At 52.3% G+C, this 15777-nt stretch overlaps 5 protein-coding genes across 5 annotated transcripts; 1 reads left to right on the top strand and 4 right to left on the bottom strand.

Moving 5' to 3' along the window:
- Window positions 1–108: 108 nt before the first annotated feature.
- On the bottom strand, window positions 109–2008 carry CNA1 (3',5'-cyclic-nucleotide phosphodiesterase (PDEase) (3':5'-CNP); the record flags this gene model as incomplete). The annotated part of the gene is made up of 5 exons (XM_051464402.1): window positions 109–581; window positions 632–1070; window positions 1117–1374; window positions 1422–1753; window positions 1855–2008. 5 exons carry the CDS (start codon window positions 2006–2008, stop codon window positions 109–111), a joined length of 1656 nt encoding a protein of 551 aa, XP_051330923.1.
- Window positions 2009–3051: 1043 nt separating this feature from the next.
- Window positions 3052–4272, bottom strand: J4E85_000107 (uncharacterized protein; the record flags this gene model as incomplete). Its single annotated transcript, XM_051464401.1, has 1 exon — window positions 3052–4272. One exon carries the CDS (start codon window positions 4270–4272, stop codon window positions 3052–3054), a length of 1221 nt encoding a protein of 406 aa, XP_051330922.1.
- A 4233-nt stretch (window positions 4273–8505) lies between these two features.
- On the bottom strand, window positions 8506–11995 carry J4E85_000106 (uncharacterized protein; the record flags this gene model as incomplete). Its single annotated transcript, XM_051464400.1, has 4 exons — window positions 8506–8538; window positions 8684–9903; window positions 9960–10165; window positions 10221–11995. 4 exons carry the CDS (start codon window positions 11993–11995, stop codon window positions 8506–8508), a joined length of 3234 nt encoding a protein of 1077 aa, XP_051330921.1.
- Window positions 11996–12645: 650 nt separating this feature from the next.
- J4E85_000105 (uncharacterized protein) lies at window positions 12646–13903 on the bottom strand (the record flags this gene model as incomplete). The annotated part of the gene is made up of 5 exons (XM_051464399.1): window positions 12646–12673; window positions 12719–12952; window positions 13020–13313; window positions 13451–13826; window positions 13876–13903. 5 exons carry the CDS (start codon window positions 13901–13903, stop codon window positions 12646–12648), a joined length of 960 nt encoding a protein of 319 aa, XP_051330920.1.
- A 221-nt stretch (window positions 13904–14124) lies between these two features.
- Window positions 14125–15096, top strand: J4E85_000104 (uncharacterized protein; the record flags this gene model as incomplete). Its single annotated transcript, XM_051464398.1, has 4 exons — window positions 14125–14165; window positions 14211–14462; window positions 14510–14757; window positions 14816–15096. 4 exons carry the CDS (start codon window positions 14125–14127, stop codon window positions 15094–15096), a joined length of 822 nt encoding a protein of 273 aa, XP_051330919.1.
- Window positions 15097–15777: the final 681 nt, after the last annotated feature.

Here is a 15777-nt window from a genome sequence, read left to right as displayed (position 1 = left end):
CTCTCGGATCGCGAGCGCTTGAATCGCGCCTAGCTTCTCCGGCTGCGTCCAGAGCCAGATGACCTATGCAAATTAGTTACTGCACGACAAGCTACGTAGGATCGATGCTTACATGCTGATGCGTCTTGCGACAGTCGCGAGACCTTGGTCGTTGTCGGCTTCTTTGGTGGCCTTCTCGAGAGCCTGCTCTCGGCTAACCTCCTGAGACTTTCGCACCTCCTCGTGGCTCGGTGGGAGCCTCTCGTTCTGCAAATCGACCTTGCGTGCGTCCTCGAAGCTGTGGATCGCCTGCTTGATGCCCTCCGCACCGAGCATGAGCGTACCCGCAGGAAGTCGACCACCCGATGCAGTCTTGAGCTCAGTGACACGCTCAGACTCCTCGCGCAACACTTGGAATACACGAGAGAGGCGACCAATCGCCAGAATCTTGTTCTTGATTGCACGTCGCTTGAACTCGGTCGAATCTGGGTCGAGACTGGAGAGAGGTGGCGATGATGGACCGGAAGCCAGAGAGCTGGGCGTCTCCTCTTCGAGCTCCTCCTTCGAACAGGTGTTTAGAATCGCAATGAGCATGTCAGTAACTACGACTTGTTAGTATGATACTCCAATGTGAATTGGTACTTCTGCTCACTCTTTTCGCCAACAAATGGCAATGACCATGTGAAGACGTCCATGAAGTTAGGCAGCCAGTATGGATGCGGTGTGCAGTTGAACTGTCGGATGTTCATGACGTTGTTCTCGTACTTCAGAACCGCAGCCTTGTTGTTGTATACGTCGAGGTAGTTCGGCGCGCTGAAGATTGTCATGACACTGGGGAAACCAGTCGTCCGTGTTTTCCTGTACATTCGGTATCCAGCATCTTGCGCCTCGTGCGCGCGGATGATTGACAGAAGGTTGTTTTTCTCGAGGAAAGCGCACGCAGCGGGGTACGAAAAGAAGTATGAGCATCCGCGGACGTGGTTGTGGACGAAGAAGTCGTTGGTCTTCTCTTGACCGAATTCCTCGAGGGGATCAGCCCAGAGGATATCGCACATGAGGCCGTGGGTGGGTGGCTCGCGGAAACGATCAATCTGATGAGATTAGCGATGGCGTTAGAAAGGGTGGAGTTCCGCGTACGCTCTTCAGGTCGTCTAGAGTGTGAAGCTCGGGGCTCAATCCACCGTGTATACACAAGAACTGCTTGTTCATAACAGCCGCTAGGGGAAGTGCGCAGAACGAGTCCATGCAGGCTTCGTACACGGCCTCGGAGTACTTGTGCTTGCATTCGAGCTTGAATGTGAAGTAGTCGGTCAAATGGCGGCACTCGTGGTTTCCTCGGAGAAGCCAGAGGGTGTTGGGGTACCAGATCTTCAGCGACCAGAGGTACAAAACACACTGCGAGTGTCAGCCAATGCACAGCGGTTGCTTTCCTGCCGTCTTACCTCTATACTGAAATAGCCGCGATCGACGTAGTCTCCCAAGAAGAGGTAGCGCGTCTCTGCTGGATCGCCACCGACTTCGAACAGCTTCATGAGATCGTAGTATTGCCCGTGAACATCACCGCACACGGTAATGGGTGCGTCCATCTCAAGCATGTTGGGTTCCGACTTGAGGATCTCTGTGCCTTTCTTTATGATCCATAGCGCCTGTTGTTCGGTCAAGCGACCTTCGCGGTAGAAGTGCTGCTTCAGAAATTGGATGTTGGGCTTTGTGCGATCTTGAGGGGAGAAGAATTGCTCGTCGGTGGGCGGGTGGAAGGCGGGTGCTTGTACGTCTGGCGAACACGGCACAGTTAGCTGACTGTGTGCCTCGAAAACGGCGCAAACGCGAACAAGCTGGCGGAATGCCATGCCACGACGTATAGATTGAGCATACCTTTGCATACACGTTCCTGGGTGCTCACTTGGTTTCCATCCTCCATAGTATGCAGGGTGAAGTCAATCTCAGGGAGCGGCTTCTTCTCACGGACGGCGCGAATAGCATTGTCAATGTACTTGGACTGGTCGACGTCCTGCGGTTGGTTCTCCATGGTGGGCGGTCTGAACAGCAAGGCGTAGGGAGCGAGCACAAGAAGACGGTGGAGGTGAAGGCAGCGAAGTAGTGGGGCGAGCGCAATGACCGCCTAAGCTTGAGTGGCGGCGGCGTGCGAAACGAGGGCCTCGGCGCGGTTAGAATTCTGGGGCCTGACAGCACGAAATGATAGTAGTCGACTGGCCGTAGGGAGATTTGTCGTTTGGCTCGTCGCGTGCTCGGGTGTGCGCTGGCGACAGGAGCTTAGGGCTGAAAGTGGGAATCAGAGGGGAAGTTGGTCCCCTTGGCTGTTCCCTGAGAGGCTGCCCAATCAGGAGCCGGCCATCCCATGAACGTCATAAACCGGTGAATAGCCTCGTGGTTTTGCTTGGCTACGCTACGTTTGTAGTTATCGCCAAAGTCGTATAGAGTCATTGAAATATCATGATTAGGAAGTGCAGACAAGGCGCTCTTGGATGGCTTTCCCATGCTGTCTTGAGTGGTAGATTGACGACAACCTGGGAAAAAACTGAACAGGTCTGCAGCCTACATCAACATGAACAAATGTAAAGGAGCTGGCCTAATGTCGATGTAGGCTCTAGAACCGTTCAGGTTCTTTCTCGTACGGAGTGGTTTTACAATAGGAAGGATCTAAAAGCGGGAGCAAGTAAGCAAGTGTCACGACATTCATACATATGAGCAAAATAGTGTAGAACGAACAATCGTTTTGTATGATTTTGTACAGTAGGTACAGGGTATGTTGCGCTCGTAGACACGAGGCAGATCACAGCGACTCTCTCCAAGGAAAATAACAGGGCATGCCGGCTCAATCTAGAGCCGGTCATGAATGAATGTAACAACAGTAAAGCGCAAAAGCAGTCACGAGCCAGAACCAAACGGCGTCCGCGCATCATGAAGAGGTATATGAACAAGAGACCCAAAACCCAACCCATCCTGTATGGCGACCCAATCCGTGGGTGCCCCGATCCGTTTCCCAAACTCCAGGTATTGCATTTCGTAGCCAACGGCTGTTGAGGATATGTAAAGGCGTCTGCGAAACTCTTAGATGAAGAGGGACGAGCCGTGGCGGCGGTGGAGGTGGGCGCGAGGGAACTTGGCGGATCGCTTGACGGAAGCAACGACAGCACCACCAGAGCAGGACATGCCGTTGGCGAGAGGCTGAGCAACAGCGCATCCGCGGTTGCAAAGACCGAACATGTTGGATCCGATACATACAACAGCACCATCGTTGTCACAGGGAGTGCAGTCACTGCCGCTTGAAGGAGCGCTGGGGGTGCTGTTATCGGGCGCTTGAGGGGGGGCGCTGTAAGCTGGCTGCTCGGGAGCGCTGCTAGGCTGCTCAGCAACATAGGTGGAAGTAGGTGAAGCGACAGGGGCGGTGGGCTCAGCAGGAGTGGGCTCAGCAGCTGGAGCGGAAGAAGCACCAGGAGCGAAGACACCACCGTTAGGTGGCGGCGGCGCAGCGTAACCTGAAGTAGCGGCAGGAGCCTCACTGGAGGCGGGTTGGGAAGCCTCGGGCTGTGTGGGTGTTCCAATCTGCCCGTTGCCAGCACCCATCTTAGTCATCTGGTCGCATCCGGCACCGTTGAGCGTGTCTCCAAGGTGGGCACCGTTTCCTTCCGTGAGGCTTTCACCAGGGTTGGGGTAGTTGAAGTCTTCGTTTTCGGCGGTGCTGCAGGAAGTGGAGGGTAGATTGGCGACGAACATGTCCGGTAGAGACGAGAGAGCCTCAGATGCACTTGCGGCAGACGCCTTGCCAGTGCCGCTTCCAACTTGGATAGGAGCGCAGTTCATGTAGAACTCACGGTTACCAATCTTGTTAAGCCATGTCCAGGCGAAGGTGTATTGGCCGTCGGGGATGTTGTCGGGCATCTTAACGGGGAAGGTCGCAGCCTCGGTACCGTCTGGGTTCTCGTTCGGGAGATTAGCGGACGCGTTCGATGGGCAGCCACCAACGACACTGTGAATGACTTTCCATTGGGAGGATTCGGATGGCTGCTGGTCGGTGGTGATGGAGAATTGGCATGATCCACCACCGTGGACAGCGGAGCCAAGGAAGTCAATAACTTGAGTCTCGCCGGCGTTCCACTGGTTCATCTCTGTGACATCGTAAACGCCTGGTCGCTGCTTGCATGGGAAGTCGGCTGGCTCCAATGGTGAACTGGTGAGACTCGAGAAGCCAAAGGGCTTGGGGTTGTTCATCCTCATGTGCGCGGAGGCACTGGCGGCGAAAGCCACGAGTAGGGTGGTCGAAAAGAACATGTTGATGTTTAAAAGAGTGATGTGAGAAGTAGATATTCTCGTTTGGATATCGCTAGACCTGCTGAGCGATGGAATGAATGTGATGGCTGTGGTGGTTTGAAGGCCGAAGAGCAAGTAGTACTTGATATAGGCGGGAGAAGTGTTGTTGAGTCTAGCTCTTCGTTGACGCACAGCAATGGTAAAGAATGTGATCTGCCACAGGCAAGATGCGCAAAAGCAAAAGAGACAGAGAAGAGTTTGGTACTGCTGTGAATAGCCTGAGATGAGAAGGAAAAGCAGACGAAACACAGATCAGTTATATACGGAGGCTCATGTCTACCCACATGGCTAGCCTGTGGCGGTCGGGACGGGCTCGTACAGCAGTGCAAGGACTCAGGAGCCTATGCCCGGCGGATCATCGTGAAGAAGCATAGGCTATTCGACGGAGCAAGGCTTCTCTTGCAACGGTTGACGGGCTTCTTTCGGCTGGCGTCCCCCTCCCGGCTTAGCGGCAGGGGGACGAGCGCAGGATAAGTGGTGTAACGTCAAAGTCCTGAGCTCTCGGCAGGCACGATACCGATACCATTGGCCATGTGGTCATGACAAGAGCATTGTCCTTGAAACAAAAAAGCGGAGAGCGACTCAGAGGGGAAGGCATTGGTGCGAGGCTATGGCCAGGGGGCCAACGTCAGGTTTGAAGTTTGTGCCGACGGTCTGTGTACCATGCAGGGGAATGCCGAATCCTAGCCTATCGATAACTCCATAGTGGGAAGAGCTAGCCATGGTGTGGAGTGGCGATCGCCTGCTAAAGGTGAAACGATCAGCATCCTTCGCGAAAGCCGCTGCGGAGCCTCCCATTGGCAGACGTGCTCATCTCGACGCACACCTGGCGTCCGCCCATGGCTTATCCGACAGCAAACCAGGTTGCACAATCGCGACTTTTTGCAGGTAACGCAGAGGTTACTTACCGCCGTGTTTGCGACACGGGCGCCAGACTGAAGTTCTGGAGTCTGGACAGCAGCGGACCGGCCAGAATGACAAAGAGGTCTTTGATTGCAGGCCTTGTGGGCGACCGGCCGCGTCGATGTCATCGAACTTCATGCGTCGCACCCTGGGTATCCCTCATGCGCGAGGTCTTTTACTGGGCCTCCACCTTTTAGCCGTCACTTCTGTTACTCTCGACAGTATTAGACCCTGATTATTAACAGCCCTCGGTCTATGCATGGTTCCTGACGGCGAACGCTGCTAATCTGGGAGATCGACCCAATGCAACTGTCGTAGCCTCGTGTTCAGCTGGCTGCGCCACAACGTGGGCGAGTTGCTCTCGGAATCGGAGCGTCGGTGTCGACGAAGGTCGCAAGTACGGCGGATCCGGGCATAAGGTGAGTGTGGCTGCGGCGTCTGGTCTCGTGCAGGTGACGACACGGCGGTACCTAGCGACCCGTAGGCCTCGCTACCAGCCTGTCGTCGACATCAGCTCGTGATGGAAAAGCGTCGTTGCCTTCAGGCCTTCCTCGCTCCAACGACTGATTGGCTGTCTACCAACCGCAGCTTGTTTCATCGAATCACTTACCCGCACACGATAGAAGGGCGGCGAGGAGCCAACACCGCTGGGCCTCCCTTTCCTCCTGAAAGCTGATCAGTGGGGATCGAAAAAGGCTAGCGAGGCCTTGTTTCGGATGCGCCGTCGACTACTGACATTGGGCCGTCTACCACCAGCTGCAAGTTAGTGACGCCAACAGCGCGAGACAAAACAATAGCAACCCCCGTTTGTGATTACGTCCACTTGATTTGTTGTTGCTGCTGCCCAACAGGAATGAAACAGCGCGGTTGGTGCTAGGAATCGAAGATCCGGCGAACCTATCACATGAAAACGACTTTTCTGAGTGAGACATGCAGGAAGGAGTGATGACAGCTCCGCTCCTGCCATCTCAACGGTACGGCGTCGTGATTGCGGGGAAAGAGTTGAGGGAAGAGCTCCTTGGCCTCGTCGCTTCTAGCGTGTGATAGTTGACCACCCACGCCTTTCACGAAACACAGCCAAAACGAGATTCCTTCTTTGCAATTGCCTTTTTGTCAAATTCGTCACTGATCATGTCTACATAATCGCAATTGTCCCGGGAGAACGCATCCTCGCCATTTCCAGTAGTCTTCCCCGAACGCACGAACATGACTACACGTCACCTTGCTCCACACCTGATCGTGTCCAAATCTCCTTTCGCACGGCTCGGTTGATCATCAATCGTAAGATCAGGCTAACAGTCAAGTCGCGATCCTCGAGGATGTCGGTTTTCGCACATACCAAGTCCAAAGATGGTCGTCATCTCCGCTACGGCCACTCATAGGAGGCCAGAATGATGTTACAGCAAAACCTCGACTTCGTACCGTCGTTCTTCAACAAAGGCCAGCGGCAAACGTTACTGGATCGCCAAAGGTTGCTTGAAATCTGACTAAATCGATGCGCGCTCTTCGCATCTTGGGCACCTTGAGTTCTCCGGTACAGAACACCTGCCATCGTCGATCCCGTTAGACTGTCGGTATATTAGCAATAATGACTTATACTTTTATCAACCGTTCATAAGACCAACACGCTATCTACTAGTGATGGCCTCTTAGTATTCTTGTGTAATTTTCCTGCCGTACCGAGGAACGTTCCACGACCATACACACACACCTTTCAATCATCTATTCCTGTGTAAAGAAATACCGGGACACACGCAGTGGTCCTACGTGATGCTCTAAGTGCACGCGCAGTGAATGCCACATCCAAGCTCGAGTTATTACCAATAACGCTATGATGGCCATCAGAATTCTGCGCACGCACGTTGGGAAAGAACCCCATCACCCATCGGACATGCATATGACGTCCATGACTAAATTCATAGGGCAAGGGCTTCAATTGGAATGACCAGTCGCTGCTAAACCGCCGTTCCACCTTGTGGAAAAAGGATAGCCTGCATACTCAAACATTGAGGTCAGAACGGGCTGGAATAGATGCAGTAGTAGTAGTAGTGCTAAAGTGCCGTATTTGCCGTCCCTTCGCCAATGTTCTCATTGAATAAGCAAAGATGAATATTACACGAAAGCATGAGTTCGTCTTTGTTGATCCGGCGCTCGTGGCAGCTACCATCTAGCACCGGCTGCAGGTTCGACATGGACAGTGCTCAATTGCTGGCTCATTTCTCATACTACTCGACCAAGTTCATCACGATATTGCCTAGGAGCAGTCTCGATCAGCAGCAAGCAAGACAACAAGAGCCACCTGTCACAATTCTTGCAGCGCGAAGAATCTATTGGTAGCCTGAAATCAAATGTTATCCAAGCCTTAGATCTGCATCGCTTGGCCAATGCATTGGAGTTGCAGTTCGTCAAAGTAATGTTGGTTCTTCTCCACCTCAACACTTTACGGAAACTGTATTACTTTTTTGGAAGTTCTGTACTGGACGGGATGTTAGTGAGCAACGTCCGGAAGATCCTTCTGGTTCCAACATATGCACAGATTACAGGGATTCGTTCGCCGCTATGATCGTCGTAGTAGATAATGCATCTGCCAACGAATCGGATTGGGGAAGGGCACGTGATTGCATCACATGCTGCTCGGCTCCAATCTCCACTATCCCCTCTATGCGGCTCTGATCAAGCTTCGTCTACTCAGCTACTCTGCATAGAGTTCGTGACTCGGCCGGAAGATTGAGCTTGTCTTCACTCTTGCAAGCTTTTGTCGTAGAGAGAGTATTGGTTTTCACTACAACAATTGCAGAGTGGAAGCAAAGATTTCGAAGAGATGTATATTCGACTTCTCATTGGATAGCCGCTAAATTACAGCTGCGAAGTATTATTACGAACGTTCTTCTAGCGATTAGAATCAATTGATTGATCCTTTGCGCCAAGAACCGACTTTCCTCTCCAATCAGGTGCTTTTTGACCTAGTTCGTACAAATGGCGTCTTTTCAATGCCGATATGAACGCGTCCGTCTCCGCCACCAATGTAACTTCCATACCCATACCTCGCATTTATCTCCTCTAAATGCTGCGCTCGGCTTTTCTTGTCCAAATAAGATGTCCCTCGCATGTCTAGTACGGCGCTACTGGCGGCGAACAGGGCGACCACAGAGGCAATTGATGTGGGCATCCGTGCGAGATACTGGCCAGGTCGGCGCATGTAAACCAGGATTGCAACGATGACATAGATGCAGAATATAGCTTCAGAGATCGCGAACATTGGCGTAGAAATGAAAAGACGCTTTTCGGGCTCTATGCGCCAGCCTCGAAGCGACGGTAGACTCTCTGCCCGATTAGGCATGAGCAAAGTGTCTCTGTTGATACCCATCCATATCGCAAACAAAAGTGAATACGCTTTGCTCAAAGGTGCTTCAATATCGTCGAAGCTGGGAAGGCCGTGGTGTGGATCAACTAGCCGACTACTATTCACTGCATGGCTAGCGAAGTAGTTTATGAAGCCGTCGGCAAAGCTGTCATTGTGCCACCCGGGGCTATCGTCCTTGAATATGTACCGATTGGACTGTCCAATGATGTTTATGGAATCGTTGCTGAAGATCGCGTTCGGCTGGTCGTTGTCGAGGGTAACGTTTTGCGCTTGTTTTTGGAGCCGGCCGCTGGAGTCTACTCGAACAGTCGCAAAGCCAGTCATCAACCTAGGGCGACAGTGTACGAAAGCTGAGTTGTGCTCATCCAGAGACACTGGTTTGCTCTCTCCGCAAGAACCAGTGGGATTTCGGAGCCATCCCAAGACGATTGATCCCATGCACACCTCAGCGTCAGCCTGAGTAGAGTTCGCCATTGGTTCAAGTATGAACGCCAACTCAGCCGCGCTTGGTCCCGTAACGCAAGAGTTTCCAGTGGTGGAAATCGGACCTTGACGCATGTAGGTTCCGGTCTTGGTGCACTGAACACTCCTCCCAGTATCGGTGGTCACTGTGATGTTGACCGATGGGTTAATAGCTTCACTCGTCGATAGAGGTCTAATGATTCCGGCTTGGAAGCTTTTGTCGAACCTGAGGCTGTTGCATTCAAGCTTTGCACCAAAAGCTCTGGTTCTGGCTTCAATGTCTTTCGTCGCCGTGGTATTCGTTTGTTGAGCAGCGAACGGGAGGTAGAACATGTTCTCGTCGGTCCACGCTGGCAGCGGTATACCTTGCCTGAGATATGAGTCCGCAATCAAGAACTGCTCCTCTCCATTGCTGCCTTGGTAAGCGCCAGACGCAACATTAGAGCCGAAATTTTGACCGCCTACTGGGCCTATATTTCCATCCACCGGCATGAACTTGAACTGCAGAGGTTGATCCGCCACTATCGCGTGCTGAATATCGATAGTAGCTTGATTGAACAGACCAGCAAGACTGACTGCAAGGAGGTTTGCCAGCAACGCCATGGTACAAACCGCAGCAAGTACGAGGTGCTTCGACCTCAGGGCCTTCAAAATGACCAATTGCGGTGGTAGGGAAGCATAATCGAGGTCGATTGACTTCTTGGCTCGCGCGTTACAGCTTTGCAGCTCCTCAATGGGTTGCAGCATGCAAAGCATACGATTGAACAGAACCCAGATTGGTTCAATGAGTGTAGCTACAGCCGTGGGGATGTAGTTTTCGAGGATGTTTTGCACAAGCGTGTTCTTTGAGGGAAGTGGTAAACCTGTTTCACCAGTCAATAATTGCAAGTGCTGAAAGTGGTAAAATAGTGTGTTGTACCTTGTAAACGAGCTTTTGCAAAAAGCACAACAAGACCCGTTGCCAATGCGATTAATACACTGACGAAGAGTCCAGCTACCCATAGGCTAAATTCGGTGGGTCGAATTGGCTTCGCGATATCGGTCGGTGTATCGCGATGCTGTGCTGCTGGCATAGGCAGGTTTTCGTCTGCGATAATCTCGGGAGATTGATCAAGTTCAATAATTCTGTCAAAATTATCAGCTTGAATGCATTGTGGCCCTTGTGTTGAACCAAACTCACCCGACCGATGTCCCATCATCAACGAGCTTGTAACGCTTGTGTCCAAGATACTCCTCAATCCCATTCGTCGTGCAACAGTCCAGTCCTTCAATATCAGCCAGTAGTGGCTCGTTGTCAGCCACCATCGCCATGATAGCAGCGATAGTGCTAGGATTCGAGCGAAGATTTTTTGAACGCGTGAGCGAAAGGTACAGCAGCGCGATAGTCGCCAGAGATATGGCACCAAGAAATCCTTCCACAACGTAAACAAAGACGGGTTCCATAAGCACGGCTTCCGTCGTGTCTATGATGTGCCCAGTGACATTGTTGGAGGTCCGGAAATCTTGATCGAGAACATCTCGCATCGCTCGAGCGAACATCAATCGATATCCGTCTGCGTAAGACTTGGCCAGTACCTTCCAGTCTAGGTAGTCCTCCAGAGGCAAGTTGCTGACGGCCAGAGCTAGTCCAACCATCGGCTGCACCACACCGGCACCCATGGGCCCACTACCCAAGCTCAAACCCGTTCGCGCGATGGAGTCAATGTAATCAGGTACAGATTTACTTGGTATTAAATCGCCTCTCACTTCATCGCCCAGTGAGTTTGAACTCATCAACTGCTCCAGGCGGGTAGTGTTAAATAAGCTTGATTCCAAAGGCTTCTTTGCGCCCGTAGGTCGGATGAGTGACGGTTCCAGAGAGACTGCATCCACAGTTGCCAGTACGGGTTGTTGATAGTAAGTTGGCCAACAGTAGATGGCGGTGACGTTTTGTGGTGCATCGGTACCTCTGGCTTTGTTGCGGCTTATAGCAGCGTAGAAAGTCGTATTACTGGTAGTGGGACAATAATTGTCGAGGGAGTAGTCGGCAAACCCTAGGGGATTCCAGTAGCCCACGTACATGGCAGTAAACTCTTTGTTGTTGAGTACAGTTCGCCCTGGCCAGGCTTTGTTACCGCCCATAGTGATGTTGCCATCCAAGCCTAGATGAAAAGAGCATCCGTTGGTACTGTTGGCGACAAGACCATTACGTGCTGAGTTTCTACTGAAGATAGCAGGCTCGCAGTATAGATCTACACTATACATCGTCGTTGGGGCAGACCAGTTTCCGTGCGATATAGATGCGTGGGGAGAGATGGCTTTTGGTCTAATCGGCGCAAGCGTAAAGTTACGTGCCATGTACTGCGTAAGCGTCTCGTTCTGAGCTGCGATTGCGTAAGTCGATTGCGCGAATCGTAGTGTCATATTCGATGCCTGATTGCGGGCTGGCATGAAGGCCGTCGACTGGTCAAATGGACTTGTTGCATTTCGAGTGATGGTTTGCGTAGAAAAGATACCGGCTTGTGTGGGTACCAAGCCCATGGTTACTAGAACAACGGCGAGAGAAGCCCAGAATACAGGCCAATGTCTGTCTCTGGCAGCCTTCAATGGAACCAGTGGTACGAAGTCGAAAGGGTAATGTAGAAGTAGTGAGTCTTTTCCCAGAGCGCCCTGTTCCTTACTGAGCTGATAGTAAGGCTCCATACGTTTGGTCTCTAGGTCGATCCATGCCCAATATATGCTGAAGATGACTGCGGCAATGGTCGGGAAGTAGAGGTAGAGGAATGTTCGGCTCAAAGGAAGGTCGCTTATCTTGGGTGCAAAGATGATACCATTGTCCCGTTGACTCCTGGAGAGTAACACCTGTAGGACGGTGATTAGGGCCCAGCAAATTGTGATGGTCAAAATAAGGACCGGGGCGCGCAGCGCTGATGGTTTCCATGTCTTGGTTTCTAATTCTACGTTAACATAGCCCATAGCCCTAGGTAACCCAAAACTTGTAACGTACGTTCATGCTGTTCATTACGCTCAAAAATCGAAACGATGGTGTTCGACTTCTTACGTCCAATAGCATCCGGGAAGCCTGATCGCGCCACAGGCGTTAGACTGGCATCCATCGCAAAGAAAAGGATACGCGACGAGCAAACGAAAAAGAAGCGCGACGCGAGGAATGCAAAGCAACGGACGTAGATTCAGGCATTCTACACGCTGAGAGGATAGATACTTAACAGCATTATCGTGGAGCATAAGCGCCCCCAAAACTCAAGGCGCGAGACTGCGCCGCAAAGATGGCTACCATCCAATCATTTAGCGACCGCAGGCCCGATTAGGGCAAGAACCACAACCTCGGAACGCGACGATTGCGGGCCGGCGCTGGAACATCCAATGCGATATCCGAGATGTGCGGTAAGTGGGTTCAGACTTTTCTGTAACAGTAAAAACGCAGGTACGGATAGCTATACTTGGGGCACGTCGCGGAGATCTACCGGCGTCGCAATCTTGGCTTTGCGACTAGCAATATTGAGACACCTGACCATTATGCAGCAAGAGCACAAGGTTGTCACTTTCTGGAGGCTTTGCTGATGATCTACCGATAGACGTTTGTGTGTTGTCAACCGGGATAATCCTCAGCGGAAAGCCCCAACTTCTCGCCTCCTGCAAAATCGTGAGCGGTGAAAAGCGACAGCGCGTAGAACTTACCACCATGTGCGGAAGTCAACTGTTGATACATCGATACCCAGGTCCCGTAGCGCGCTAGTGTCCAGATGGCAGTCGTAAGGCCTGATGGTGCCGTCTTTTGGTTCTTCGTCAGGTTTGAAGGGCTCCATATTGTCGAGCGACAACCCCATGATATCGGAGAATGTTTGGCAGATCTGCCATTTAGTCATGCGGTCTTCCGAACTGAAATGAAGGACTTTGGGTAGCTCGCGCTTCCTATAACAGGCCGTCAGCACTGTATCAGAGAAGCATCTCATCAATCGAAGACGCGGGTTTGGCTTACGCGTTCGCGGGATCAAGATACAGCTTCGCTATGTCGCGGCATACTCGGCCAACGTCTTGAGTGTTGGTAGGGTATCGAAGCGCATAGTCGTCGACTTGAATTTTGGGTTGACCATGCTCTATCTGTTGGGCGTTCCACAATTGCGACATGAGGACATTGACTGCACTGTCTTTGGGCTCATCGCAGGATCCGTAGAGGACCGGTACTCGAAGAATGACGACTTTGTTCTTTGCGCCAGTTTTGGCAGCAGCCTCAAGAACGGCCTGTTCGCCTTCCAGCTTGGTTTGGCCATACCTGATGGAGTGTCAGCTGTGATCAGACACCTCGCCCAGCATTATCCTGAGATAGCGTGGTTCTTGGAGCAGACTCCGAAGACATGGATGAACGACCCAAAATCCGCGACGACTATAGTGTGATAAACCCAGACTTACGTATTAGGTGGGCTCGGCGTCGAATCTGTCTTGTAAGGAGCTTCTCCAGGTCTTCCTGCAAAGACGTAGTCTGTTGAGATGTATATGAGGAAGATTGCCCGAGAGATGGTGGCTTCAGCCAGCGCTCGACTCGCGTCTATGTTCAATTTCCTGGCCGCTTCTGGGTCATTGGTGCAAGAGTCAGGGAAGCGGTTGGCAGCACAGTGGACGACGACTTTCGGGTTGACTTCATCAAGCACCCTGGCGATCTCATTCTGATCCAAAATGTCCAGCTTCACCACATCTGGAGCAGTGATGCGATGCAGACCAGTGCCGACAGACTTCCAGCCATCTAACAAGAACTCTCGCTGCACTTGCCGGCCGAGCAGACCACTAGCTTCGCTCTGCGGTCAGCTAGCAGTAACACATACGTGGAGGCTATTTACCACCGGTGATCAAAGCTGTCTGTGCCATACTGATACCACGCGCGATCAATGAGTTCTTGACAACCTTGAAAGTTTAGTTGCGGTGATGACGACAGCGTGGTGCATCTGTGGCAGCTCCCGTGGGGCAGCCCCAGGTCCGCGCATCATCACGTGTAGCGAGACCCTGAATCCCTGCAAGCTCGCCGCGACTGCTCGATTGTCGCGACGCAACAAGCAACCCACCGCTTACACGACCCATTCGCGCCCACCATGTCCACCATAGTCAAGGAAGCTTCCCAGAGCTCATACCCGTACGTCCGACAAGCCATGCCTATTGCATTAGCTAATTGAAGCAGCCCCGTCATTCCCAAAGACTTCAACGGCAACCAGCCAAAGACCATCCGCTTGTTCCCTCTAAGCAACTACACATTTGGCACCAAGGATGGCCAGCCCGAAGAAGACCCTTCCGTCCTTGCCCGGCTCAAGCGGTTAGAAGAGCACTACTCGGAGCATGGCATGCGACGGACCTGCGAAGGCATCCTGGTCTGCCATGAGCACAACCACCCGCACATCCTTATGTTGCAGATCGCAAACGCCTTCTTCAAGCTGTATGTCTTCGCATCCTCCATCTTGTACCCTCACTGACGTCAGACAGACCTGGCGATTACCTCCGCGCCGAAGACGACGAGATTGAGGGCTTCAAGGCGAGGCTGAACGAGCGCCTCGCACCAGTGGGCACACAGTTCACAGGCGAAGGCGTAAACGACGAGTGGGTAGTTGGCGACACGCTGGCGCAGTGGTGGCGGCCCAACTTCGAGACCTTCATGTACCCTTTCATCCCTGCGCATGTCACCAGGCCAAAGGAATGCAAGAAGCTGTACTTCATCCAGCTTCCCCGTAGCAGTATGTCGACTCGAGTCGCCTGTCTTCCACAATATGTACAATTGCTAATACTTCGCAGAGGTTCTCAGCGTTCCAAAGAACATGAAACTCCTCGCCGTTCCGTTGTTCGAGCTCTACGATAATACCGCGCGCTACGGACCACAACTTTCGGCGATCCCTCATCTGCTGTCCCGCTACAACTTCGAGTTCGTCGACGAGGATGGCAATGTCGCAGCGTGCACACCTGGTGTAGGCCCACCAGACGGATACCGACCTCAGACCAAGGTCCTGGCAGGCGGCGATGGGGACGATACTACGATGGAACAGAATGGGGAAGGTAGCGACATCACTCTTTCGTAGAGCGCTTTCGTCATCATTCCGCTCTCTGAGTTTTACCTTGCTAATTCATACCCGGTGTCAGGCGTTACGACAGCGTAGGCATCATGACTTTGGTGGTTTGGCTACGATGCCCAACTCTCGACGGGGATGCTCGATATCCCTTTTTTTCCTGGCCTGGTACATAGAATGAGCAGCGGTGCATCATGTCGAATTCCGACTATACTGTACGCGTTTTGGGTTGCCACGGAACTGCAAACGTTACGCCAGGATAGTGCATAGCTAGGAGCATGGCGCATGCGATGAAGCTCATATCTCGAGGCCGTATCTCATCACTAAATCGCGCCATGCAAGTATAAGCGGTCTGTTGGCCCCTAGGAATCAATGTATATGATCCAGCGAGTACGTCCCAGATAATGTTCTGTGCCAGGCTCACTGGTTCCGCGATAACCGGTACCGACGAACCACTCAAAGCCTACCTATTCCAAACTACGTCCATACCAAAATTTACCCTTAGATTGGAGCACTCGCGAAAGCAATGAATTCTGGTACTAGATGCCTGAGCCAAGGTACGAACGAACAAAAAAACGGTTGTCTCTTATGAGAGCCTCACACATACGCAGCATACGATGAACCATTGTCAACTACGGGAAGCACATTATCCTATTGCTTGGGTCGACCAGATTCACGTCTTGAAGGTCATTG

The sequence above is a fragment of the Alternaria conjuncta genome, assembly GCF_024043145.1.
Source record: "Alternaria conjuncta strain BMP 0040 chromosome Unknown scaffold_1, whole genome shotgun sequence".
NCBI classification, from domain to species: domain Eukaryota; kingdom Fungi; phylum Ascomycota; class Dothideomycetes; order Pleosporales; family Pleosporaceae; genus Alternaria; species Alternaria conjuncta.
The sequence above is the reverse complement of the archived record's forward strand: the minus strand, read 5'-3'. Positions and strand labels throughout refer to the sequence as shown.